The 27,933-nt window shown below is 40.5% G+C and overlaps 1 protein-coding gene across 2 annotated transcripts; it reads left to right on the top strand.

Moving 5' to 3' along the window:
- Nucleotides 1-1,145: 1,145 nt before the first annotated feature.
- LOC149129276 (ATP-dependent DNA helicase PIF1-like) lies at nucleotides 1,146-27,870 on the top strand. 2 transcript variants are annotated; one of them, XM_089346631.1, is made up of 6 exons: nucleotides 1,146-2,971; nucleotides 8,238-8,366; nucleotides 10,216-10,344; nucleotides 15,038-15,166; nucleotides 22,622-22,754; nucleotides 27,577-27,870. In XM_089346631.1, the coding sequence occupies exons 1-2, from the start codon at nucleotides 1,847-1,849 to the stop codon at nucleotides 8,244-8,246; spliced, it is 1,134 nt and encodes a 377-aa protein (XP_089202757.1). In that variant the 5' UTR covers nucleotides 1,146-1,846; the 3' UTR covers nucleotides 8,247-8,366; nucleotides 10,216-10,344; nucleotides 15,038-15,166; nucleotides 22,622-22,754; nucleotides 27,577-27,870. The 2 variants fall into 2 exon arrangements, with proteins under 2 accessions (XP_089202757.1, XP_089202758.1); XM_089346632.1 differs by lacking the exon at nucleotides 22,622-22,754.
- Nucleotides 27,871-27,933: the final 63 nt, after the last annotated feature.

Genomic DNA, 27,933 nt, shown 5'->3' on the forward strand with positions numbered 1-27,933 from the left:
TATTTGTATGTTCGACCGTGTGACACGTTTAAATAAAAGGAGTCCTCTGTTCTTCCATTCGTCACCATATCTCCTTTTATGAGTTCGCACGGTCGTCCCTTACATATATATAGATATAGATCTATATGCATACATGAATATGTATACATATGTGTAGATGTACATGTAATATGTACACATATATATATATACATGCATACAGATATCTATACATATATACACCCATCACACACATACACATGCACACAAACACACACATTAGTCATTTGTTTTCTTATCCAAAACTACGTCAAAAGTACTGAATGAATCTTTATGAAATTTGGAAATTATATTCTATGCATAACGGCCATAACTCCCATGAAAATTCATATATTTTTGATGTTGATGAAATTTTAACCCGAACATAACAGATGAGCATTATTTGTAATTCAACGGTACAACAGTGTAAGACTACCCTTTCAAACATACTTACATTGTGATTTCTGCAATGTGGTGCATAAATTGTCAAGTAAATGAGACGCATCTTTGCCTCCACTGATTCACTTGCAAAGTGTTGAGTAAAATTATTTCGTTGCAGACCTCCTTTGAGTCTTTTTATTATCACTGCGACACACATAGTCCCCAGTTGGTAACATTGATTTCAATGCCTTCCAAGATGAGAGACTGGTTGTTCTAAGACATTTATCGATTGTAAATTTTGTTTGCACAGTTACCTATCGGTATAGTGGTCATTTGCAAACTCCAGAGGCGACACTTTCATTTCCCTTTACTCCAAACGTCACACGTTGTTATTTCAATTGGGTCATGCCCTTCCAATTTCTATAGATCCGTAATGCATCTTACAGCTGTGTCTGTCACCTGTATGGTGAGCAATCCTACATGTATTTGGAATGTTTGTGTGTGTGTGTCTGTCTGTCTGTCTGTCTGTGAATCCCTAACACTCGAGAACTACACAACCAATTTCATTCAAATTTTACACATGCCTTACTTGTGTTTTAATCAAAACCAATTTCTAACCTATGGCATACTTCCAGTCCACAGCAACATTATATCTCTTCCACTATTTAAGTATTACGTGTCAAAAATGAAACAAAAACACTGATGTCAATTCCAACTGGACTCTCCAAAACATTGTCTCCTTACATCTCATTCTCATTTAAGTACCACGGCAGGTAAATACAAATTAATTCTCACGACGATATAATGGAAGATGGTAACAGACATTAACCACATGCTACCCTGTCAAGTCAAATATATTGTCATCCAATTCAACTCTAACCTTCCTACCCTAACGACAGTTCTAAGAACCCAACACGACTACAGCACTACTTAACTGCTATCTCTAAAATTTTGTCCACTTACATCTCATTCTCATTTCTCTACCACCACAGTGAAATACAACTTACTTATCAATAAAACTCTCATTGACACTGAAGACAGAATTGCTACACTGGGTGGTAATGAATTGTCCACATATAGCCTGCCACAGACATTCAGGTCAGGGTCAAATAGCCTTCCCACTGCCGTCATTCGTGAAACCTCTTACGACACTCAAGCGCTTTCAAACTACATTGCTGAAAACAAGCATAAATTACTTCCGGACCAGCTACAGGCCTACACAACTATTATTAACAGTGTACGCCAACGTGATGGACGAATCTTCTTCCTCGATGCTCCTGGAGGGACAGGGAAAACATTTATAACAAAGCTTCTCCTTGCAGAAGTTAGGCAGCATCAGGACATTGCAGTAGCTGTGGCTTCCTCTGGGATTGCAGCTACTTTGTTACCCGGTGGCAGGACAGCACACTCGACTTTTAAACTCCCTCTAAATTTAGCAGCATCCGAGATGCCTTCATGCAACATCACCAAAAGCTCAGATCAGGGGCAGGTACTTAAAAGGTGTCATTTAATTGTCTGGGATGAATGCACCATGGCTCACAAGAGAGCTTTGGAAGCATTAGATAGAGCCCTGAAAGACATCCGAGACTGTCACGCTCCAATGGGAGGTGTTACGCTTCTGTTGTCAGGTGATTTCAGGCAAACTCTTCCTGTCATTCCAAAAGGCACTAGAGCAGATGAGGTCCAAGCATGCCTAAAGTCCTCTACCCTGTGGCATCATGTTACTATCCTCACTCTTAACACTAACATGAGAGCTCAGCTACACGGCGACCAAATGTCCAAAAAATTCGCACAGGACATTTTCACAATTGGTGATGGCAAGGTGCCTCTCGATGCTGCAGAAGAAATAGAAGTATGGCTATTTTGTTCTGTTGTTAATTCTGTAGATGACCTCAAACACAAAGTCTTTCCCAACTTTAAACAAAACTACCAAAATCACAATTGGCTGTGTGAAAGAGCAATATTAGCTCCAAAAAACGTAGCTGTTACAAAAATTAATCAACAGCTGATGCATTCTCTTCCCGGCAATCTTCAAACTTACAAGTCTGTTGATACAGTTCCAGATACAAATGAAGTGGTGAACTATCCTCCTGAATTTCTCAATTCGTTGGAGCCTCCAGGACTACCTCCCCACATATTATCACTTAAAGTTGGAACGCCTGTTATGCTGCTCCGCAATCAGGAACTACCAAGACTTTGCAATGGAACACGACTCGTTATAAAGAAAATGATGTCACACGTTATCGAGGCTACCATTCTTTCTGAATGTGCAAAAGGGGATGACGTCTTTATTCCAAGAATTCCTCTTACTCCATCAGGAGCAGACATTCCTTTTACATTCAGAAGACTACAATTCCCCCTTCGTGTGACTTTTGCCATGTCCATAAACAAATCTCAGGGTCAAACACTGTCTGTAGCTGGTCTTCTCTTGGAAGAGCCCTGCTTCTCACATGGACAACTGTATGTTGGCTGCTCAAGAGTGGCAGCAAAAAAAACCTATTTGCATATTCTCCACAAGGGAAAACAAGGAACATTGTTTACAACGAGGTGTTATAATCACAACAGTAAGAAAGTATGTACATGACTTTCATATATTTATATTGACTGTCATATATTTATATTGATATACATATATTTATATTGATATACATATATATACGTGTGTTTGGGTGCGTGTGTGTGTGTCTATATATATCTCTATATATAAAGATGATGCGTAGTCTAGACGGCGTTTTTAGATTTCATTATTCTCTTTAACCCGGGAAACGCCGGGTATTTCTGCTAGTAATAATAATAAAAGAATGTAGATATCATGCAACAATAAATACCAAATGAATGTATATAAGATACTTATTATATAAAGATAGAAAAATATTAAAAATATCAAAATAATAAACATTCCATTATCAAACCTACGTCCATTATAATATAAGCTAACAGGTATATTATATTCAAAAACCAACTTAACGAATTTTTCGTTTAAAATACAATTTGGACGAAGTTTAGTGTTAAAATAATAAAGATAGAATTAGCACATATCTAAACGATGCAATAGTTTAAGCTAGAATATTTTAGACTACAAACGTTTATTTCAAAGAAGTCTAGTGAAAATATTGCGTAAAGAATAGGAATAGAATTAAAAATATGAATGAAAGATTAAACTTTATATAACTTAAGTCATAATAAAACAATTAACGATATTGTATAATCAAAGAAATTAAATAAAAAGACTAGTTATTTATCGCATAAAATAGAAAGAAATATTAAACAATATTAATTGAAAATATTTTAACCCTAATCAAATCGAAGTCTTAGTTTAGGCTAAAATGATACTCTTACTTCTAAATAATTTTGTGTTAAATAAGGTATCGATTAAAATTATCATTAAAAATCAATTGAATAATATTAAAATACAAAAATATATATTTGTTTCAAACAATGATATAAAGTCGTAGACGTTAAACTCAGAAGTAGAGCATTTATTAGAAAAAGGTCGCGTGAAAATACTACGTTAAGATAGAGAATAGAATATAAAAACATGAATGAAAAAATTATTCTTAAAATCATGAATGAAAGATTTAAACTTTATATAACTTACATCGTAAAAAAAAACCGAGCTATATTATAAAACATATTAATGAACTTTAAATTCTAAGAAATAATAAATTTTAAATAATAAGACTAAGAAACATAAATTAAATAATATGTATGAAATAAGGTAAAATACTACTATTAATTTAATCTTATAAAAATCGTAGTGTCATTACAATTTTAAATCCTTAAACTCACTAAAATATTAACCTACCAATAAATATAAATTATAACTACTACAATTAGTAAAGAAGGAATAGTATAAACAAATACACACCAACACACGCCCTCACACATACATATATATACATATAGACATACACATACTAATATACATACCTATATACATACATATACACATATATACATACATATATACATACATATACACATATATACATACATATATGCACAAGTATATACATATATACTCACAACATACACACACATATACACATAAACACACATATATACATATACATAAATAAACACATGCACACATATATATATATATATACATACATACTAACACATATAGAGAAAATCACACACACTCACATATATACATATACCCATACATATACATCATCATCATCATCGTTTAACGTCCGCTTTCCATGCTAGCATGGGTTGGACGATTTGATTGAGGACTGGTGAAACCAGATGGCAACACCAGGCTCCAATCTAATTTGGCAGAGTTTCTACAGCTGGATGCCCTTCCTAACGCCAACCACTCAGAGAGTGTAGTGGGTGCTTTTACGTGTCACCCGCACGAAAACGGCCATGCTCGAAAGGGTGTCTTTTATGTGCCACCCGCACAAGAGCCAGTCCAGGGGCACTGGCAACGATCTCGCTCGAAAACCCTACAAAGGCCAGTCAGGCGGTACTGGCAACGGTCACGCTCAAGATGGTACATCTTATGTGCCACCCGCACAAGAGCCAGTCCAGGGGCACTGGCAACGATCTCACTTGGCTTGCCGGGTCTTCTCATGCACAGCACATTTCCAAAGGTCTCGGTCAGTAGTCATCGCCTCAGTCAGGCCCAATGTTCGAAGGTCTTGCCTCACCACCTCAGCCCAGGTCTTCCTGGGCCTACCTCTTCCACGGGTTCCCTCAACTGTTAGGGTGTGGCACTTTTTCACGCAGCTATCCTCATTCATTCTCATCACATGTCCAAACCAGCGCAATCGCCTCTCTTGCACACCACAGCTGATGCTTCTTCTGTTCAGCTTTTCTCTCAAGATACTTACACTCTGACGGATATGCACATTGACATTACACATCCAGCGGAACATACTGGCTTCATTCCTTGCGAGCTTACGCATCTGCTCAGCAGTCACAGCCCATGTTTCACTGCCATGTAGCATGGCTGTTCGTACACATGCGTCATACAGTCTGCCTTTTACTCTGAGTGAGAGTCCCTTTGTCGCCAGCAGAGGTAAGAGCTCTCTAAACTTTGCCCAGGCTATTCTTATTCTAGCAGCTACACTTTCAGCGCAGCCACCCCACTACTAACTTGGTCACCCAGATAGCGGAAGCTATCGACTACCTCTAGTTTTTCTCCCTGGAAAGAGATAGAAGTTGTTTCCTGTTTGTTTACAGTGTTTATTGCACCTGAACATCTGCCACATACAAAAACTAACTTTGTAGTTAATCTGCCTTTGATATTGCTGTACCTCTTATGTGTCCATAGCTTGCACCGGGTACATCTTATAGAGTTACTACCTACTCCTTTACTGCATACTGAGTAGGGCCATCTACCTGAAGGGGTTTGTGTTTTATCTACCTTCCTACTTATTAGGATTTTGGTTTTTGCTAGGTTGACTCTAAGGCCCTTCGATTCTAGTCCTTGCTTCCACACCTGAAACTTCTCCTCTAGTTCTGATAGTGACTCCGCAATTAGTGCAAGGTCATCAGCATAGAGGAGCTCTCAGGGGCATCCTGTCTTGAATTCCTCTGTGATCGCCTGGAGGACTATGATAAATAGGAGGGGGCTGAGGAGGGAACCTTTGTGGACCCCTACCTCTACCCGGAATTCATTACTGTACTCATTTCCAACCTTCACCTTACTGGCAGCATCTCTGTACATGGCTCACACAGCTCTCACTAACCATTCTTCTATCCCAAGTTTCCTCATTGACCACCAGATAAGGGATCGGGGGAGCCTGTCAAAGGCTTTCTCCATGTCAACGAAGGCCAGATACAGAGGTTTATCCTGCAGCTGTCTCACTAGAAATATGGCATCAGTGGTGCTTTTACCTGGCACGAACCCAAACTGCATCTCATCTAAATTGATTCGCTCCCTAATTAGTTGGGCTATGACCCTCTCCGTAACTTTCATAACCTGATCTAACAGCTTGATGACTCTGTAATTATTTGTATCTAAAGCGTCACCTTTACCTTTGTAGCAGCTGACTATGGTGCTGCTACACCAGTCATTGGGTATGACTCCTTCGTGTATCACCTGGTTCATAATACGGGTGACTAGGCTGTAGCCAACACTGCCAGATATTTTGAGCATCTCTGCAGTGATTCCTGATGGGCCGGGGGCTTTCCCTGTCTTCATACTCTTAATTGCTTTATCTACCCTGGTACTGTCAACTCGGATAGCTGGTCCCTCTGTTGGGTCGACATACGGCAGGCTCTCTTTCTCCCATTCATTCTCTTTATTAAGCAATCTATCGTAGTGGCATCTCCAGATCTCTTTCTTTGCAGCCTCATTTAGTGCAAGCGTACCATCATCCATGCAAACACATTTCTCTCCTACAACATCACTATTCTCTCTCCTACACTGTCTTGCAACACGAAATACCTCGAATATGTATGTATGTATGTATGTATGTATGTATGTATATATATATATATATATATATATATATAATATATAAACAAATTAGTGTGCGCATTTATACACAAAAGAGAGGGCAGTTAAAGCCCAAACCACAAGAGTAATTTCAAAGGGAATGAAAAATAAAAATATTTCTATAGTTACCCCTAGACTCAAGTTTCTGTATTAATGTGAAAATAAATTAATTTGCCATTTGTGCTTGTGTATATATGTATATATATATATATATATATACATGTGTGTGTGTGTGTGTGTGTGTGTATATATATATATATATATATACACACACATATACACACACACATATATATATATATATATATATATATATATACACACACACACACCCACCCGTACATACAGTCACACTCTTTACGCCCATGCCTTCCCCTAATACAATGTTCCTCCAACCCATTCTCAATACTTCCCTTTCCTCCTACTTCATGCCCCTCCACTCTCCCTCATATGCCACCTCACACATATTCACTCTTAATGCCCTTACAGACTTACCATGGTCCCCTGAGACACTCCTATATCTCTCCCCCTCCCTTGTTACACTCTCCATAACACCCAGTCCATCTTCCCTCACTCTCTTAGGGATCACACCTCTCCCTTCTCTCTATCCACACACCCTGCCCAGTCTTCTGTGCCCCTTCATTAGGCAGGTGCTCCTACTTCCTTGTGCATTCACTCTGCCTATTCCGAATATGATCCTATTTAACAAGAGAGGAGGGGAGTGAAAAGTAAAACTCTCCTTCTGTAGAGAGACTGTCTAACTGTCTGTCTCTGCATCCGTCCGTCTGTCCATCTTTCCATGCATCCAATCACAAAAACAGATATATAGTTCAAATTTACAGAAAATAAAAGACAGGTGTAGGAACAAGGAGCACATGTATTAGTTGAAAACTTGAGAATGGAAAAGTTTATTATATATTATTTGCATACACGCACACACGCACACAAACTCACACATATATACATGTAAATACATACATACATACATATATATATATATATTTACGTATATATTTATGTATGCATATATATATATATATATATATATATATATATATATATATATATATATATATATTTACCTATATATGATTACATGTATGTATATACACATTTATCCACGTAATGCAAGCTAATTAATCAGAAAATGTAACGCAGTGTCCATAACTTAACTCAGTACCCCAAAACCTAAAAATTACGTGAGCAGAATAGTACCAACATATTACTGGTACTTAATATTTTCCAGTATGGCGAGATGCTGTGTAAAGTTAGTCCAAATAGTATGTCTTGGCTGGAATGTCTTGGCTTCTAGATTTGATGGATCAGGGCTGAGTTGGGGCTAAACTGCTATAACTAGACTAATACCAACCTTTCCATCTGACAGGTACCATGACCACCACCACTAGCACCAATGTCACCACCACGTTGCCAATTTCTACTCTGGCCACCTCCACAATTTAGTCAAATGCCTTGCCTTGGGCCCTTAATGGAATGAGAGCAGTGCCATGGTGAGGTAGGTATGTCTTGTATTTTATTTATTGATCCTGAAGGAATGAAAAGTAAATCTGATTTCAGCAGAATTTGATCTCAGAACACAGAGAGCCAGAACAATTACTGAAAAGCTGTCAATTTGCTACCATCATGGACAATTAGAAAAAGTAGCTAAACCTCACTCAAATCACACGTGGAACAATAAATTTCTAGCTGGCATTCACTGACTTCATCAACAAGCTTGGGGGAAATGACATGACATCAACAACAACACCAACAATATCACACACACACACACCACTACCAAAATCACCACCACAACCGTCAAGAACAGCAAGATTGACAATCCTTAAATTTATTCAAGATCACCTTTCTTAAACGAGACAATAAATGGAAACGCCTGGGGTAAACTGATACAGTGAAATTATCCTACCTCACCTAAGGTGGCAGTCACGTTGTCCATCGATGTTATTCAAGATAATATTGGCTTACACACTCTGCTCTCTTATTCGGTTCTGCAACAATGAATTTCTAACCTGTTTCTTTATTTTGGGTTTCTTGCAAATATTTCAACAATTTCTATCCTGATTTGAAATGTCAGACTGAACTTTATAGAAGTAAACTGGTTAATTTCAAACTGGGGGTGCACACACACACATACATGTGTTATGTTACACACACACATATGCTATGTGTGTGTTTCAGTATCTTTGCTTATTTCTGTATTTGAGGGTTATGTAGCTACTATTTATAGCTGGTCTTACAACCATACAGTAATTTCCCTCATTGAACTCTGTGTGTGTATGCGTACGTTGGTGATGTCCAGCAAAACTGACTTTGTAGACAGCCACAAGATTATCCAGGGGCACTGGCAACGCTCTCGCTCGAAAATCCTACGGAGGCTAGTCAGGCGGTACTGGTGACGGCCGCGCTCAAAATGGTGTATTTTATGTGCCACCCACACAAGAGCCAGTCCAGGGGCACTGGCAACGATCTCGCTCGAAAGTCCTTACACATGCCGTGGGCACAAGTGCCAGAAAGGCGATGCTGGGCACAGGTGCCATCACAAATTCACTTTCGCTTGCCCCAATAAGTCTTCGCAAAATGAGTTTCGTGTCCAATTTAACTCGATCTCGATTTCACTTGCCTCAACAGATTTTTGCAAGTGGAGTTTAGTGTCCAATGAAGGAAGGTATGCCTAAGTGGACTGGCTGAGGCCTTAGATTTAGATCTCACTTGGCTTGCTGGTTTTTTTCACGCACAGAATTTGACAGAGTATCTACAGCTGGATGCCCTTCCGAAACGCCAACCACTCAGAGAGTGTAGTGGGTGGTTTTACATGTCATCGGCAAGAAGGCCAGTCAGGCGGTACTGGCAACGGCCATGCTCAAGATGGTGTATTTTATGTGCCACCCGCACAAGAGTCAGTCCAGGGGCACTGGCAACGATCTCGCTTGAAAATCCTATGAAGGTCAGTCAGGTGGTACTGGCAATGGCCACATTTAAAATGATGTATTTTATGTGCCACCCGCACAAGAGCCAGTCCAAGGGCACTGGCAACAATCTGGCTCGAATGTCCTTAGGCATGCCGCGGGCACAAGCACCAGAATGGCGACGGTGGGCACAGGTGCCATCAAATTTCGATTTCTCTTGCCAAATCTTACTACCCCAAAACCTAAAAATTACGTGAGCAGAATAGTACCAACATATTACTGGTACTTAATATTTTCCAGTCTGGCGAGATGCTGCGTAAAGTTAGCCCAAATAGTATGTCATGGCTGGAATGTCTTGGCTTCTAGATTTGATGGATCAGGGCTGAGTTGGGGCTAAACTGCTATAACTAGACTAATACCAACCTTTCCCTCTGACAGGTACCATGACCACCACCACTAGCACCAATGTCAACACCACGTTGCCAATTTCTACTCTGGCCACCTCCACAATTTAGTCAAATGCCTTGCCTTGGGCCCTTAATGGAATGAGAGCAGTGCCATGGTGAGGTAGGTATGTCTTGTATTTTATTTAGTGATCCTGAAGGAATGAAAAGTAAATCTGATTTCAGCAGAATTTGATCTCAGAGCACAGACAGCCAGAACAATTACTACAAAGCTGTCAATTTGCTACCATCATGGACTATTAGAAAAAGTAGCTAAACCTCACTCAAATCACACGCAGAACAACAAATTTGTAGCTAGCATTCACTGACTTGATCAACAAGCTTGGGGGAAATGACATGACAGCAACAACAACACCAACAATATCTCACACACACACCACTACCACAGTCACCACCACAACCATCAAGGTTGACAATCCTTAACTTTATTCAAGATCACCTTTCTTAAACGAGACAATAAATGGAAACGCCTGGGGTAAACTGATACAGTGAAATGATCCTACCTCACCTAAGATGGCAGTCACGTTGTCCATCGATGTTATTCAAGATAATATTGGCTTACACACTCTGCTCTCTTATTCGGTTCTGCAACAATGAATTTCTAACCTGTTTCTTTATTTTGGGTTTCTTGCAAATATTTCAACAATTTCTATCCTGATTTGAAATGTCAGACTGAAGTTTGTAGAAGTAAACTGGTGAATTTCAAACTGGGGGTGCACACACACATACACTAACATACACACACATACGTGTTATGTTACACACACACATACATGTGTTATGTTACACACACACACATATGCTATGTGTGTGTTTCAGTATATTTGCATATTTCTGTATTTGAGGGTTATGTAGCTACTATTTATAGCTGGTCTTACAACCATACAGAGATTTCCCTCACTCAACTCTGTGTGTGTGTATGCGTAGGTTGGTGATGTCCAGCAAAACTGACTTTGTAGACAGCTGCAAGATTATCCACCATCTTTCCAGCAGCAACCTTCGGCCCCTGTTTTGAATTCCATATGTCTAACCCCGCCATTGACATGCTTACAAAATCAAAAAACAATGCATCGTCCATGAATTTCGTAAACCTTTTCTCTTGCTCAGAATTGAATCAACCACCCGCATAGTAAGTCTATGTATGTACATACGTAGTAAGTATATATATATACAAAGGTGTGTATATATAGATATATAAAATTATATTTATATTCATACACACACACACATATATATGTATGTATCAATATATAGATACCTGTCTATATCTATGTGCTTTTATGTATATATCTACATATATACATGTGTGTGTGTGTGTGTGTGTGTGTAAGGTGAGCTGGCAGCAGAATCGTTAGCACACCAGGCAAATTGCTTGGTGCATTTCGTTCGACTTGTTGTTCTGAGTTCTAATCCAGCAAGGTTGACATTTAGGTTCAATGAACTCTGGGACTGATGTAATCAACTTAACCCCTCCCCATTATTGCTGGCCTTGTGCCAAGATTTGAAACCAGTAAATATATACGTAGAGGTAAGCCGTTTATGTTTATGCCTTGCCCCAGTACAATCTGTTCCCTCACCTCCCCCACCACAACACACTATTCCAACTCCTTCCTTTCTTCCACCCATGATCATTCCCCCCCCCCTCTGCATGCTCCTCTCCCCCATCACATACACTCACTCTCAATGCCCTCACAAACCTACCCTGGCCCCCTGAGCTGCCCCTATATCCCTCACCATCACCTGCTACACTCTCCACACATCTCCATCTGTCTCCCTTCCCACTCTCATGAATCACCCCTACCCCTTGATCTCCTCTGTCCACTCACCCTGTCCAATCCTTGGTATGTCCTTCATTTCATTTATATTTTCTCCCCCACTGTCCCTTAAGAATATGTCCCATCACACATCTCCCCTGCCATTTATTTTTCTCAATCTTTCAAACGGGGACAGCCAAATATCTCCTACAATACGACCCCTATCTCTACCTTGCTCCCAATTATACATTCACTGTGTACATCTGTCAGACGGGACCTTGATGAATGCCATGAGGCATGAAAGTATACTAGCCCTTATATATTTAATATGGAGATGCCACTATGAAAGGTTGCTCAATAAAGAGAATGAATGGGAGAAAGAAAGTTTACTGAATGCCGATCCAACAGAGGGACCAGCTATCCGAATTGACAGTACCATGGTAGATAAAGCGATTAAGAGTATGAAGACAGGGAAAGCCCCTGGCCCTTCAGGAATCACTGCAGAGATGCTCAAAATATCTGGCAGTGTCGGCTATAGCCTAGTCACCCGTATTGTTAACCAGGTGATACACGAAGGAGTCATACCCAATGACTGGTGTAGCAGCACCATAGACAACTGCTACAAAGGTAAAGGTAACGCTTTAGATACAAATAATTACAGAGGTATTAAGTTGTAAGATCAGGTTATGAAAGTCACGGAAAGGGTCATAGCCCAACTAATTAGGGAGAGAGTCAGTTTAGATGAGATGCAGTTTGGGTTTGTGCCAGGGAAAAGCACCACTGATGCTATATTTCTGGTAAGGCAGCTGCAGGAGAAATACCTAGCCAAAGATAAACCTCTGTACCTGGCTTTCGTTGACATGGAGAAAGTCTTTGACAGGGTCGCCCGATCCCTTATCTGGTGGTCAATGAGGAAACTAGGGATAGAAGAATGGTTTGTGAGAGCTGTGCGAGCCATGTACAGAGGCGCTATCAGTAAGGTGAAGGTTGGCAATGAGTACAGTGAAGAATTCCGGGTAGAGGTAGGGGTCCACCAAGGTTCTGTCCTCAGACCCCCTCCTATTTATCATAATCCTCCAGACGATAACAGAGGAATTCAAGAGGGGATGCCCCTGGGATCTCCTCTATGCTGATGACCTTGCACTAATAACTGAGTCACTATCAGAACTAGAGGAGAAGTTTCATCTGTGGAAGCTAGGACTAGAGTCGAAAGGCCTTAGAGTCAACCTAGCTAAAACCAAAGTCCTAATAAGTAGGAAGGTAGACAACACACAAAGCCCTTCAGGTAGATGGCCCAGCTCGATCTGTAGCAAAGGCGTAGGTAGAAACTCTATAAGATGCACACAGTGCAAGCTATGGACACATAAGGGGTGCAGCAATATCAAAGGCAGGTTAACTAGGAAGTTAGTTTTTTTATGTGGCAGATGTTCAGGAGCTATAAACACTGTAAATGTACAGAACACAACTTCTGCCACATTCCAGGGAAAAAAACTAGACGTAGTTGATAGCTTCCGCTACCTAGGTGGCCAAGTTAATAGTGGAGGAGGGTGCGCTGAAAGTGTAGCTGCTAGAATAAGAAAAGCCTGGGCAAAGTTGAGAGAACTCTTACCTCTGCTGGTGACAAGGGGCCTCTCACTCAGAGTAAAAGGCAGACTGTATGACGCATGTGTATGAACAGCCATGCTTCATGGCAGTAAAACATGGGCTGTGACTGCTGAGGCCATGCGTAGGCTTGCAAGGAATGAAGCCAGTATACTCCAATGGATGTGTAATGTCAGTGTGCATACTCGACAGAGTATCAGTACCTTGAGAGAAAAGTTGAACTTACGAAGCATCAGTTGTGGTGTGCAAAAGAGACGACTGCGCTGGTATGGTCATATAACGAGAATGGATGAGGATAGATGCGTGAAAAAGTGTCACACCCTAGCAGCTGAGGGAACCTGTGGAAGAGGTAGGCCCAGGAAGACCTGGGATGAGGTGGTGAGGCACGACCTTCGAACTTTAGACCTCACCGAGGCGATGACTTCTGACCGAGACCGTTGGAAATTTGCTGTGCGTGAGAAGACACGGCAAGCCAAGTGAGACCTAAATCTAAGGCCTCAGCCAGTCCACTTATGCGTACCTTCCTTCATTGGACACCAAACTCCACTTGCGAAGACCTGTTGAGGCAAGTGAAATCGAAATCGAGTTAAATTGGACACTAAACACCACTTTCGAAGATCTATTGAGGCAAGTGAAATCGAAATCGAGTTAAATTGGACACGAAACTCAGCTTGCGAAGACTTATTGGGGCAAGCGAAAGTGAATTTGTGATGGCACCTGTGCCCAGCATCGCCTTTCTGGCACTTGTGCCCACGGCATGTGTAAGGACTTTCGAGCGAGATCGTTGCCAGTGCCCCTGGACTGGCTCTTGTGTGGGTGGCACATAAAATACACCATTTTGAGCACGGCCATCACCAGTACCGCCTGACTAGCCTCCGTAGGATTTTCGAGCGAGAGCGTTGCCAGTGCCCCTGGATAATCTTGTGGCTGTCTACAAAGTCAGTTTTGCTGGACATCACCAACGTACGCATACACACACAGAGTTCAATGAGGGAAATTACTGTATGGTTGTAAGACCAGCTATAAATAGTAGCTACATAACCCTCAAATACAGAAATAAGCAAAGATACTGAAACACACACATAGCATATGTGTGTGTGTATGTGTGTGTGTAACATAACACGTGTGTGCGTAACATAACACGTATGTGTGTGTGCACCCCCAGTTTGAAATTCACATAATGCAAGCTAATTATTCAGAAAATGTAACGCAGTGTCCATAACTTAACTCAGTACCCCAAAACCTCAAAAATTACGTGAGCAGAATAGTACCAACATATTACTGGTACTTAATATTTTCCAGTCTGGCGAGATGCTGTGTAAAGTTAGTCCAAATAGTACGTCATGGCTGGAATGTCTTGGCTTCTAGATTTGATGGATCAGGGCTGAGTTGGGGCTAAACTGCTATAACTAGACTAATACCAACCTGTCCCTCTGACAGGTACCATGACCACCACCACTATCACCAATGTCAACACCACGTTGCCAATTTCTACTCTGGCCACCTCCACAATTTAGTCAAATGCCTTGCCTTGGGCCCTTAATGGAATGAGAGCAGTGCCATGGTGAGGTAGGTATGTCTTGTATTTTATTTAGTGATCCTGAAGGAATGAAAAGTAAATCTGATTTCAGCAGAATTTGATCTCAGGGCACAGACAGCCAGAACAATTACTACAAAGCTGTCAATTTGCTACCATCATGGACTATTAGAAAAAGTAGCTAAACCTCACTCAAATCACACGCAGAACAACAAATTTGTAGCTAGCATTCACTGACTTGATCAACAAGCTTGGGGGAAATGACATGACAGCAACAACAACACCAACAATATCACACACACACACCACTACCACAGTCACCACCACAACCATCAAGGTTGACAATCCTTAACTTTATTCAAGATCACCTTTCTTAAACGAGACAATAAATGGAAACGCCTGGGGTAAACTGATACAGTGAAATGATCCTACCTCACCTAAGATGGCAGTCACGTTGTCCATCGATGTTATTCAAGATAATATTGGCTTACACACTCTGCTCTCTTATTCGGTTCTGCAACAATGAATTTCTAACCTGTTTCTTTATTTTGGGTTTTTTGCAAATATTTCAACAATTTCTATCCTGATTTGAAATGTCAGACTGAAGTTTGTAGAAGTAAACTGGTGAATTTCAAACTGGGGGTGCACACACACATACACTAACATACACACACATAGTGTTATGTTACACACACACACACGTTATGTTACACACACACATACACACACACATAAATGTGTTATGTTACACACACACACACATATGCTATATGTGTGTTTCAGTATATTTGCATATTTCTGTATTTGAGGGTTATGTAGCTACTATTTATAGCTGGTCTTACAACCATACAGAGATTTCCCTCACTCAACTCTGTGTGTGTGTATGCGTAGGTTGGTGATGTCCAGCAAAACTGACTTTGTAGACAGCTGCAAGATTATCCACCATCTTTCCAGCAGCAACATTCGGCCCCTGTTTTGAATTCCATATGTCTAACCCCCCCATTGACATGCTTACAAAATCAAAAAACAATGTATTGTCCATGAATTTCGTAAATCTTTTCTCTTGCTCAGAATTGAATCAACCACCCGCATAGTAAGTCTATGTATGTACATACGTAGTAAGTATATATATATACAAAGGTGTGTATATATAGATATATAAAATTATATTTATATTCATACACACACACACATATATATGTATGTATCAATATATAGATACCTGTCTATATCTATGTGCTTTTATGTATATATCTACATATGTACATGTGTGTGTGTGTGTGTGTGTGTGTGTAAGGTGAGCTGGCAGCAGAATCGTTAGCACACCAGGCAAAATGCTTGGTGCATTTCGTTCGACTTGATGTTCTGAGTTCTAATTCCAGCAAGGTTCACATTTAGGTTCAATGAACTCTGGGACTGATGTAATCAACTTAACCCTCTCCCATTTATTGCTGGCCTTGTGCCAAAATTTGAAACCAGTAAATATATACATGCATACAGGTAAGCCGTTTATGTTTATGCCTTGCCCCAATACAATCTGTTCCCTCACCTCCCCCACCACAACACACTATTCCAACTCCTTCCTTTCTTCCACCCATGATCATTCCCCCCCCCCCCTCTGCATGCTCCTCTCCCCCATCACATACGCTCACTCTCAATGCCCTCACAAACCTACCCTGGCCCCCTGAGCTGCCCCTATATCCCTCACCATCACCTGCTACATTCTTCATATCTCCATCTGTCTCTCTTCATACTCTCATGAATCACCCCTACCCCTTGATCTCCTCTGTCCACTCACCCTGTCCAATCCTTGGTATGTCCTTCATTTCATTTATATTCTCTCCCGCTGTCCCTTAAGAATATGTCCCATCACACATCTCCCCTGCCATTTATTTCTCTCAATCTTTCAAACGGGGACAGCCAAGTATCTCCTACAATATGACCCCTAACTCTAACCTGCTCCCTATTATACATTCACCTCTCAACTGGCACAAACCCATCTCCCTCAGTGCTACTCATCCCTTCCTGTTGAGACGTCTTCATCTTGCAAGTGACTCGGTGGAGCCATGTTAAAGGCACTTCTATGAAGTGGTTGGCATCTGGAAGGGTATCCAGCCATAGAAACCAATGCAATGTGGCTAACACAGCCTGGTGCAGTCCTATGGCAAACTGTCCACCCCCATAGCAGAACAGAAAGTGGACTTTTCATACACACACACACACACACATTCATACATACATGCATACAGACGGACCGATCACGTGACCGACAAGACTATCCAATGTTGCTACACATCACTGGTCACAATTCACTTTGCACGGTTTTAGCTATCGAATGACCCCCCACCCCTCGGGCTAGGCAAGCAAACCATCCCTCTCCACGCCACCGATTTTATCCAACGGAAAGGCAAACTGGAGCAATGTGAAATAAAGTGTCTTGCCCAAGGACACAACACACAGCCCACTCTGGGAATCGAACTCACTATCTCATGATTGTGGAACCGATGCTCTGACTACTGAGCCATGCATCTGGACATACACACACACACATATAAATGTGTGTGTGTGTGTGTGTACAGGAGAGTCTCTCTAATGTGGATCCAACAGAGGGACCAGCAATCCGAATAGACAGCAGCATGGTAGATAAAACCACGAGACGTATGAAGACCAGGAAAGCCCCTGGCCCCTCAAGAATCACCACTGAAATGCTTAAAGTATCTGGTGGTGTGGCATATGGCAGCCCTTAAATGATGATGATGCACACACACACACACACACACACACATAATTATACATATCTATGCAGACAGGTATATATAGCCCAGTGGAGGGGGGCTTCTCACAAGCATTTCCTGTAAGGAGAATTCCCTTCCTGAGAGAATCTACACAGCAAAGGTCTTTGCATGTCTGTGTACAGAAACCTATTAAATATAATACATCTTTAAACAGAACACATATTTCAATCAACACTCTTTAGTCAATGTTGAGTTAATGAATTCCTGTGAAACTTTTGCATCTGTCAGAAACTGTTTTCCTGTTCTGTTGAAATGTCTTGACATCACTTGGGTGCCATGAACTATGCATACGGATTCAATGTCCTTCGCAAAAACACTTTTATGTCTTTCATAACCCAGTTGTACACAAACACACACACATATCTTTTATCTCTTACTTGCTTCACCCGTTTGACTGCGGCCATGCTGGGGCACAGCCTTGAAGAATTTTTAGTCAAAGAAATCAACCACCACAATTTATTCCTTATTCTATCGGTCTCTTTAGGGTTCATGTTTCCCTTAATTTTCCAAATTGCAAGAGTAATTTATAGATGCCTTTTATGTGTATCTAGAGCCATTTATTTATGATCCCTTCGAAAACCCTCATTAAATTAGATTATTTCATTTTCAGTTTCCTTTAGGTTTTATGTGTTCTTTTATACGACCAGCCTATATATGTATGTGTATATATATGTATATATATATATATACATATATATATATATATATATATATATATATATATTTATATTTCACACACACACATGTATATATGTATGCATTCATATATATATATATATATATATATATATATATATTAGCAGAGATACCCAGCGTTGCCCATGTTACATGCAATTGAAGAATGAGACTTTTCTGTTATATTTTCTGTAAGGAACTGGAATACCTATGATTCGAATTTCATCAAAATTGCAGATGAGGGTTCTTTCCCTCTTTACACACCATAAAAAATTCTAATCATGCCACATATTTCCCATACTACTGATCTTTATGCACAGATTCCAAAATTCCAGTCTTATGGAACATATAAAAAGTATTTTGCTCATGGAGCTCTAAAATGTGGGAATTAAGGTCCCTATTGGGGGTAGGTGTGTTAATGTCAACCAGAGAAATTGAATTGTTGGGAATGTTTTTAACTTGGGTCTTATAGTATTGCTCCTGAACATCTGCCACATATAAAAACTAACTTCCTAGTTAACCTACCTTTGATATTGCTGCACATCTTATGTGTCCATAGCTTCCACTGGGTACATCTTATAAAGTTTCTACCTACGCCTTTTCTACAGATCGAGCAGCGCCATCTACCTGAAGGGCTTTGTGGTTTTGTCTACCTTCCTACTTATTAGGACTTTGGTTTTAGCTAGGTTGACTCTAAGGCCCTTCGATTCTAATCCTTGCTTCCACACCTGAAACTTCTCCTCTAGTTCTGATAGTGACCCAGCAATTAGTGCAAGGTCATCAGCATAGAGGAGCTCCCACGGGCATCCCCTCTTGAATTCCTCTGTTATCGCCTGGAGGACTATTGTAAATAGGAGGGGCCTGAGGACTCAACCTTGGTGGACTCCTACCTCTACCCGGAATTCTTCACTGTACTCGTTGCCAACCCTCACCTTACTGACAGCGTCTCTGTACATGGCTCGCACAGCTCTCACTAACCATTCTTCTATCCCTCGTCTCCTCAATGACCACCAGATAAGGGATCGGGGGACCCTGTCAAAGGCTTTCTCCATGTCAACAAAAGTTAGGTACAGAGGTTTATCTTTGGCTAGGTATTTCTCCTGCAACTGTCTTACCAGAAATATAGCATCAGTGTTACTTTTCCCTGGCACGAACCCAAACTGCATCTCATCTAAAGTGACTCGTTCCCTAATTAGTTGTCACGATATACCTCAAGTCTTTGTTCCTCACAGCACATAACATTGGCAAACTTTTTCTCTTCTGCTTCCCCTCTGGCTAAATAAACCTGTCGCTTAGCTTCCCTTCTAGCAGTCTGATGCAATTCCCTGCTACCACCGTTCTTCCAGTCCTTCCAAGCCTGTTTCTTTTCCCTAATGTCTCTGTCAATAACATTGTTCCATCACTACATTATATTGGGTCGAGAGGGGACTTTGCACCATCCACAGATCTGGTCAGTGGCCCTCAGCAGGTTGTCCTGTTGAAACCTCCAGTTGTCTTCTACATCATGTGAAGCTATATCCCCCTCTATTTCGTCAAAGGCTTTGAATAATAAGTCTCTAAATCTCTGTCCATTCGCAGGATCTTTGAGCTTCCAGACCCTTCTCCTCCATGCTGGTCGTCTTCTGGGCAACCACTTAGCTCTAATCCTGAAGTCACTAACTACTAGTCTATGTTGTGGGGTACATTCTTTGCCAGGAAAGGTTTGGGCTTTTATAAGCAGCCATCTTTCCCTTTTCCTGGTGAGGATGTAGTCGATTTGGCTAGTGTGTCTGCCAGAACGGTAGGTGACTAGGTGACTGGCAGGTTTCCTGAAGTTAGTATTGCAAACCATAAGGTCATTTGCATCACAGAACTCCAGCAGCCTGGTTCCCTCTTCATTGCGTGAACCAAAACCATAGCCTCCATGTACGCCATAAAAGCCCCCTGAATGTTGTCCAACATGCCCATTGAAGTCACCAGCCACAAAGAAAAGGTCCCTGTCATTCGTGGACAAGGTAGTCTGCAGGAGGGTGTCATAAAATTGGTCTTTCTGTCCGTTGGGTAGCCTGGGCTGAGGGGCATAGGCCGAGATAATGGTTGCTAACTCATGGTGAAGGACTAATCTAATCTTAAGTATTCTATCGCATACTCTAACCACCTCGATTACCTTATCCACCCATTTCTCTGCAAGAAGTATACCCACGCCGCCGACCCCGTCTGTGTTCCCTGCCCAGAAAATCTTGTACCTGTGTTCTTTGCCTGTGAGGAACCTAGTGGAACCTCCTCTCCACCTTACTTCTTGGAGGCAGCAGATATTGACACATCTCCGTTCAAGCATCTCAACAATCTCCCCAGACCTACCTTTCAGTGTGCCGACGTTGAGAGTGCCAACCCTGAGGGTGTGGGAGGTATGGGCCTGTGAGACCCTGGGGCGGGGAACAGCAGCGTCACGTACCTTAAAAGAAAGCTTGCATTTTGCAGAATTCATAAACAATCAGTAGCATTCATTTCAACCTGCATCTACTACACTATCGTATTTTGCACCATATGATCGCTACCTTACATAGGAGATGAACCCTAAGTGGGGGTAGGGGGGAATGGCGTGAAGCCTTTAGAAGTGTTTATGGGAGACAGCCAAGTACTTACGGTACTGGTGGAGAAGGTAGGAACTTCCGGTACTGGTGGGGGGGTGAGAGGGCGGGTGCACGACAGCCATTGCTGCAAAGGTATTTAGGTCTAGTGGGGGAATTTGGGGTGCGCGCGCTAGTTTTATAGCCCTGGCGAAGCAAGGGGTTAATCGAAAGAGGAGAAAAGAGAGAGAGAGAGTGGGATCGAGAGAGACAGACTAAAGGAGAGAGGGTTAGGCCAGAGCACGAGGGCAATAGAGAGATACTCTTTTGGGATTTATGTCTCATAGAGACAGTAAGTGGTAGAAATATAGAATTGAGAAATAAGAGTTTTCGGTCAGCTAATCTAAGGCAGAGATAAGTGACTATGTGATAAAAATTAAAATTGAATAACTTGAATATCTGAGTGAATTTGACGACATTGTTATGGACAACTGAAATGAATTTGACGACATTATAATGAGACGGACAGAATAGTGGAAGCACTAAGTAAGGTTGGAAGCACTAATATATATATATATATATATATATATATATATATATATATATATATATATATGTATATATATATACATACATACATATATATGTATATAAATTGCATATGTATGTATTTATATATGTGTGTGTGTGTGTGTGTGTGTGTGTGTATCTAAATATGTATATCTGTATACATATATACTATTGTTTTATTCTTTTACTCATTTCAGCCATGCAGCTGTGGTTATGCTGGAGCACCACCATATATACACACACACACAAATAGATATATTTATACATTGACAGATAGACAGACAGACAGACAGACAGACAGACTGAGTTTCTTATTTAAAAGCAATTTCCAAAGTCTTCTCCTTTCTTTGGTGGGGTGGAGGGTGTATCAGATTTCTTTTCATGCAGTCTTCTCGTCTTCCCAAGTCTTCATGGGTGTGTTGCATACCCACACACACACACACATGCACACGCAGCTGTTTGCACACACTCATACATATATGCACACACATTGATGCATATACACATGAATAGAAATTGCAAAAGGTCAAAATAATAAACAAATTAAATACACGAAAAGGAAAAAAAAAAAACTGGTTGTTGTGCATTATTAAATGAAATGATTAATACTTGTTGAATAGAAGAAACATCAGGTGAGATTTTATTTGAAATGATCAGTTTTGGGTCAGGCCACAATGACGCCTGTGTCTATGTCTAAGTAAAAGTGTGTGTGTGTGTGCAGATGTGCTTGGGCACACATTTACTTGTACAGAAAGACTGACGTCACTGTGATCTAACCCGAAAACAATCATTTGAAATAAAACTCACCTGATGTTTTCTCTCTTCAAAAAGATTTAGTCATTTAGTCACTCAATAAAGCACAACCTATTTTCTCTGTTTATGTGTTTGCTTTTGCAAGATTCTTCATGCTTCTGCCCCAGTCAACCGAAAACAGGTAGACACCCTACCATCACCCCATGGCCAAGAATACCCTTATGGACAGATGGAAAAGGTGGATCAGAGGCATAAGGACTCCAGAAAACTATGACCAGGTGAGAAAATGTTACATGATAGTTGCTAGTACCAAAGTTATTCTAAAGTATCAAATGTTTGAGTTCAATGAAAAAATATATGCCTAGGAAGAGGGCATGTGGCCAACCTCTTTATGGTATGGTGGGATAAGAGATTCCAAGAACGCTCTGCAGAGAACTCCATAATCCTAACCATGTATTCTCGCTATGTTAATGATTTCAAGAAAGTAGTAAAAACACTTCCACAAGATAACATCTATGAACTAGAAGCAAGCACCATGAAGAGCATCCAGCAAATAGCTAATCCCATCTAACAGGGTGTTAACGAACAATAGATTACCCTAATAAGCACCCCAACTACAAACTACATGTTTTGGACACTCAACTGTAGATGGAAACTAGAAATAGCAAAGTTCAGATTCTCCATTCATACTATGCCAAACCCATGGCCTCCAGATCCCTGTGCCACAGAATACAACAAATGTGGATGATACTAAGTTCAATATCCTGATATCGGACTTGATAAGGGTTATGAGAAAGGAGTCCTAAATGTGTGACCCAACGGAATTGAAGAGACACATACAGTACTTCATCTACTGCTTGCAGTTCTCCAGGGACAGTCAAAGAGAAAGGATCAGGGTGGACAAAGGAGCCGTGACAAAACTCAAGACCATCATAGAGAATGATGCAAATGGGATCTGCCTGCTAGACAAGAGTAAATCATGGCATAGTATAGAAGGGACGAAGAGGAAGATAGGGAAGGCCAGCTCATGGTATGATGGCCAAACGTACCAAAACATCATGTTCATCAATGCTAGCCTTGGAGGAGAACTAACATATTAATTTAGAAAAACCTCGGGTAAATTGAATCCACTGACTGAAGCAGGAAGAAAGGCCAGGAACTGCCATAAAATCCATTCGAAAGAACTCTCTGTACTGACAGGAACTGTATATTGTGTAGGTTATGACCAGATATAAACAGCAAAACTAGGAATACAATTTATAGTGGTGTACAGAGGGATGGTGCAGAATCATGATAAGAATATAAAGAATGTGGTTGTCCAACTGTTTCCACCAATGTCCAGCCCCATTTGAACTGGTGATGCTAGTGCTTGACTATGTCGTATGATGGTGCATCGTCACCATAAACTTCTTTCATCTCATCAAAAGTCTCATTTGGTGTACGACCTTTCAAGTATAAAGAACCTGATCATTGATCTGCATTCAACTGCCTCCATTATAACTGCTTAGTGCACTTCAGCAGCCAAAAAAGACAAACGAATTCTAGTGGAAAGCTGCAATTTACAATGTGACGTGTAGAGACATGTAGGATTCTACCTGTACAAGTTCTGTTTCCTGCAATAACTGGAAGTGGGTGGGTGATAGGACATCGTTAATGAACACCCCTCATTTTTTTGTTAAGCCTTGTAGTTATTCCATCGATCCCTCCATGTAGCACCTTCTTTCTCACTCCCTCATTATATGTCCTCCTCCCTCTCTCATTCTACTCTCTTTGTCTCTCTCTTTCATCTCCTATGTTTAATGTCAGAGGGAGATTTGGACGTTATTTCTAACAAGCTGAGTCACACTATAGATATTTCCTTCAGACATTACCCAGTATAATGTGTGATTTAAAGGGATTTGACTGCTATTTCTACAAGAGAAAATATCAATACAACTATATATACAGATATACAAGAAGCGACTCCCTGTCCTCAAAACGAATAGATTTTTTTCCTGACTTATGGAGAAAGCCAGAAATGTTAAGGGGAGGGGTTAAATCAACATTTACTAAAAGTGATCTAGCTACTAGACAGAGATCCTGTATGACCTTATAGGAAAGTGGGTTATCCATCATTAGATGTATATCTGACTTTCCTATATAATATTAAGAATATAACGGAATGCTGAACTCCGGACTATCAACCTAAACAACATTTATTCAGGTGGTAAATATATATATCTTTAGCTCTTGTTTATTGTTACAGCTTCTGTGTGTGTGAGCATAGTTGTTGGGACATTGTTATGTAGATGTAAGCGAGCTGTCGAGTGTAACTCCGAAAGATGGAGAGTGACAGCTAAACACGTCCATGCTCTATTGCTGGCCAGCAAGAAAGAGACTGTCTCCAGGTTGGAATGTTGGAGACACTGCTTGACACGTCCATGCTCATGGCCGGCCGACCGAGAAAGAGATAGAATAGAAGCGGGAACGCTTGGTTGTTTAATTCCACGCATGCGCACGGCGTTACTACAGGGCTACCTTGCCAGTGCGGAAACGCACGATAATATGAAATCTGTTAGAACGCCTGAGGCAGGATGGCCACTGAAAACCACCCACAAGATGTAGCACAAAACACACACAAAGAAAAATGAAAGAAATGAAATGTACACTCGTGTGATACATGCATGCAATGTACAAATGAAATGACAATGACAAAACAACCATGATGACAACTGTCCAGGAAACTGGAATCACGCAATGTAAAAGTCTGATTGTTTGTTTTCCCTGAAAGGAAAGAAAATATATGAGTGCACTAGTGTGTGTGTAAGTGAAAACACAGAACAAGTGAAAGTGTCTGTAGAGAAAAAATCCAGTTCGTACAAGAGTCCCACAAGGAGATAGAATGTCCTGTTGAAACTTGGCGACGTCGGGAGGAATGCTTGTAGTTGGTAGTAGTAATTGTTGTCGTCACGGTGGTAATCTTGGTTGAACGAAGCTGGTGGTGAAAAGGCTGTTCGTTGATGATGGTTGAAGAGGTGCGCTTTTTACAGACGGTCGACAGACAAATCTCTGTACGGCCATTAGCGAAAACCTCGAAGAAAAATTTTCTTAACCCAAGATGAAAGAACGACCGTGCGAACTCAAAAGGACAAATGGTGACGAATGGAAAAACAGAGGACTCCTTTTATTTAAACGTGTCACACGGTCGAATACAAAATATATATCAATGATGATATACAAATAATGTTATACTTCGATAACATAGATTTCGTAAATACCAGTAATGAGACGATAGAAAAGACAACCGTATGAAATGAATAACAAGAGTTATTTAGTGTGGCATAAAAGATGTATGTGTATGTGAGAGTGTGAATGCGACATATAAGAACATAATAAAAGACAGGCCGTCTATATGTATGTGAGATATCACAGCAGATAGAAAGTCAGAACACGTGAGAGTTTTATACCAAGTTTTTTTTTTAAGTACACAATTGGAAAGTCGCAGGCTGTAATTCTTGTCTGTTTATCGTGAGTGGAAAAATCCACTCTAACAGAGGCGAGATAAAAACCGCGCTTGTTGATGTTGGTAATACGTAATTCAGTTTCCATGGCCGTATTTGTTCTTTAGTCGGGGTTCACCAGTTATAGGTTGGTATTGTAGCTCAGCGGGCTGCGTGTTCGAATCACGTCGGGGGTCACCAGTATTGGAAAGTTGGTTATACATCATTAGATGTATACCTGACTTTCCTATATAAAATTTAAAATATAACGGAACGCTGAACTCCGGACTATCAACCTAAACAACATTCATTCAGGTGGTAAATATATATATCTTTAGCTCTTGTTTGTTGTTACAGCTTCTGTGTGTGTGAGCATAGTTGTTGGGACGTTGTTATGTAGATGTAAGCAAGCTGTTGAGCGTAAGTCTGAAAGATGGAGAGTGACAGCTAAACACGTCCATGCTCTATTGCTGGCCAGCAAGAGACTGTCTCCAGGTTGGAATGTTGGAGACACTGCTTGACACGTCCATGCTCATGGCCGGCCGACCGAGAAAGAGATAGAATAGAAGCGGGAACGCTTGGTTGTTTAATTCCACGCATGCGTGAGACGTTACTACAACCTCATATATACATGCATTAGAAAGTACACTGTAATTAGAGCTTTAATTGGCTGGTAATTCCAACGAGCCTTCCTACAATGCAGATACATTCTTCAGACCTAACACAGCATGATGTGTGATTTTAGGAAATTTGACTGCTATTTCTAGAAGCATATATATTAATATAACTATATATGATATATATTATTGTAGTTATAGTATGTGTGTGTGTATGTTCATAAGACAGCGTGTTGGCAGAATCCCTCACATGTCAGAGGAAATGCTTGCAGCCATTTTGTACAGTTTCACATTGTGAGTTCAAATTCTGGTGAGGGTAACTTTGCATCTGATTGTTCCATGGTCATGAATTGAGCACAAATCATGTAATAGGGTCAATGTAATCGATTAGCTGCCCACAATAATTGCAGGCCTTGTGCTAAAAGTAAAATGAGAATTATTACGTAAATAAATGAATAGAAAGATGGAGAGGGAGAGAGTGAGTGATGTTACACTGTGTGTGTGTGTGTGTGTGTGTGTGTGTGTGTGTGTGTGTATAAGCCAGTGAGGTGAAAGAATCGTTCACACGCAGGGTCGATGGAGTCGATTAGCTGCCTCTACTAGAATTCCAGGCCTTGTGCCAAGAGACAAAGAATAATCACATGTGTATGGTAGAAAATGGTGCCCTGGGACTGAATGTCTATACGGGGGAGGGTTGCAAGGAAGGTATCTGATTCCAAATGCTGTTAAGAAGAGCTGATAATAGACAGACAGGTAATTCTGTGATTCAAGGAGACTTGACTGCTATTTCTTGCAGAAGGCCTAGTGTCCATTAAGCATTGATACATGAGATATTTAAATATTTTTCTTTCTGCTTCTTTCTATATTTTGTCCATGCTGGAGTTCTGATTTAAGCATCCCATATAATCACTCCTAACAGTTTTGTTTTTTCAATTTCCAGGAAATTTTGTTTTAATTTTTTGAAATTTAAAACAATCTTTTAAAATTTTTTCTTTAAAATGCAGATTTAGAAAATGGACAGTCTGGACTTTGTGCTTAAACCCCAGCAAAAGATCATTAAATGAATTTATTGAGAGAAATATGATGAAAGCATCAATACATGAAAGTGTTAAAAATAACAGCTAAATAGCACTTAAAAAACACAAAAACAATCTTTCCTTTTCACTTTTGCATAACTGTATCAATTTCTGTGTTGAGAACAAATTCACAAAACTCTTCTGAAAATTCCAGAAAATAATAAAGTTATGAGGGGTTGTATGGAGTGTTTACTTCAAAATTGCCCCTTCTCTTTCTTCATATATGTTTGCTAAAGTCTTGCTGTTGTTTCTAGCATATCAAGTGCTGCAGTTAAATGGACCTGT

This window comes from Octopus bimaculoides, unplaced genomic scaffold (assembly GCF_046866305.1).
Source record: "Octopus bimaculoides isolate indiv1 unplaced genomic scaffold, ASM4686630v1 contig82, whole genome shotgun sequence".
Classification (NCBI taxonomy): domain Eukaryota; kingdom Metazoa; phylum Mollusca; class Cephalopoda; order Octopoda; family Octopodidae; genus Octopus; species Octopus bimaculoides.

Excerpts from the sequence above, each read along its gene's own strand:
- LOC149129276 (XM_089346631.1), top strand. The coding sequence starts at position 1,847 with ATGCCTTCATGCAACATCACCAAAAGCTCAGATCAGGGGCAGGTACTT.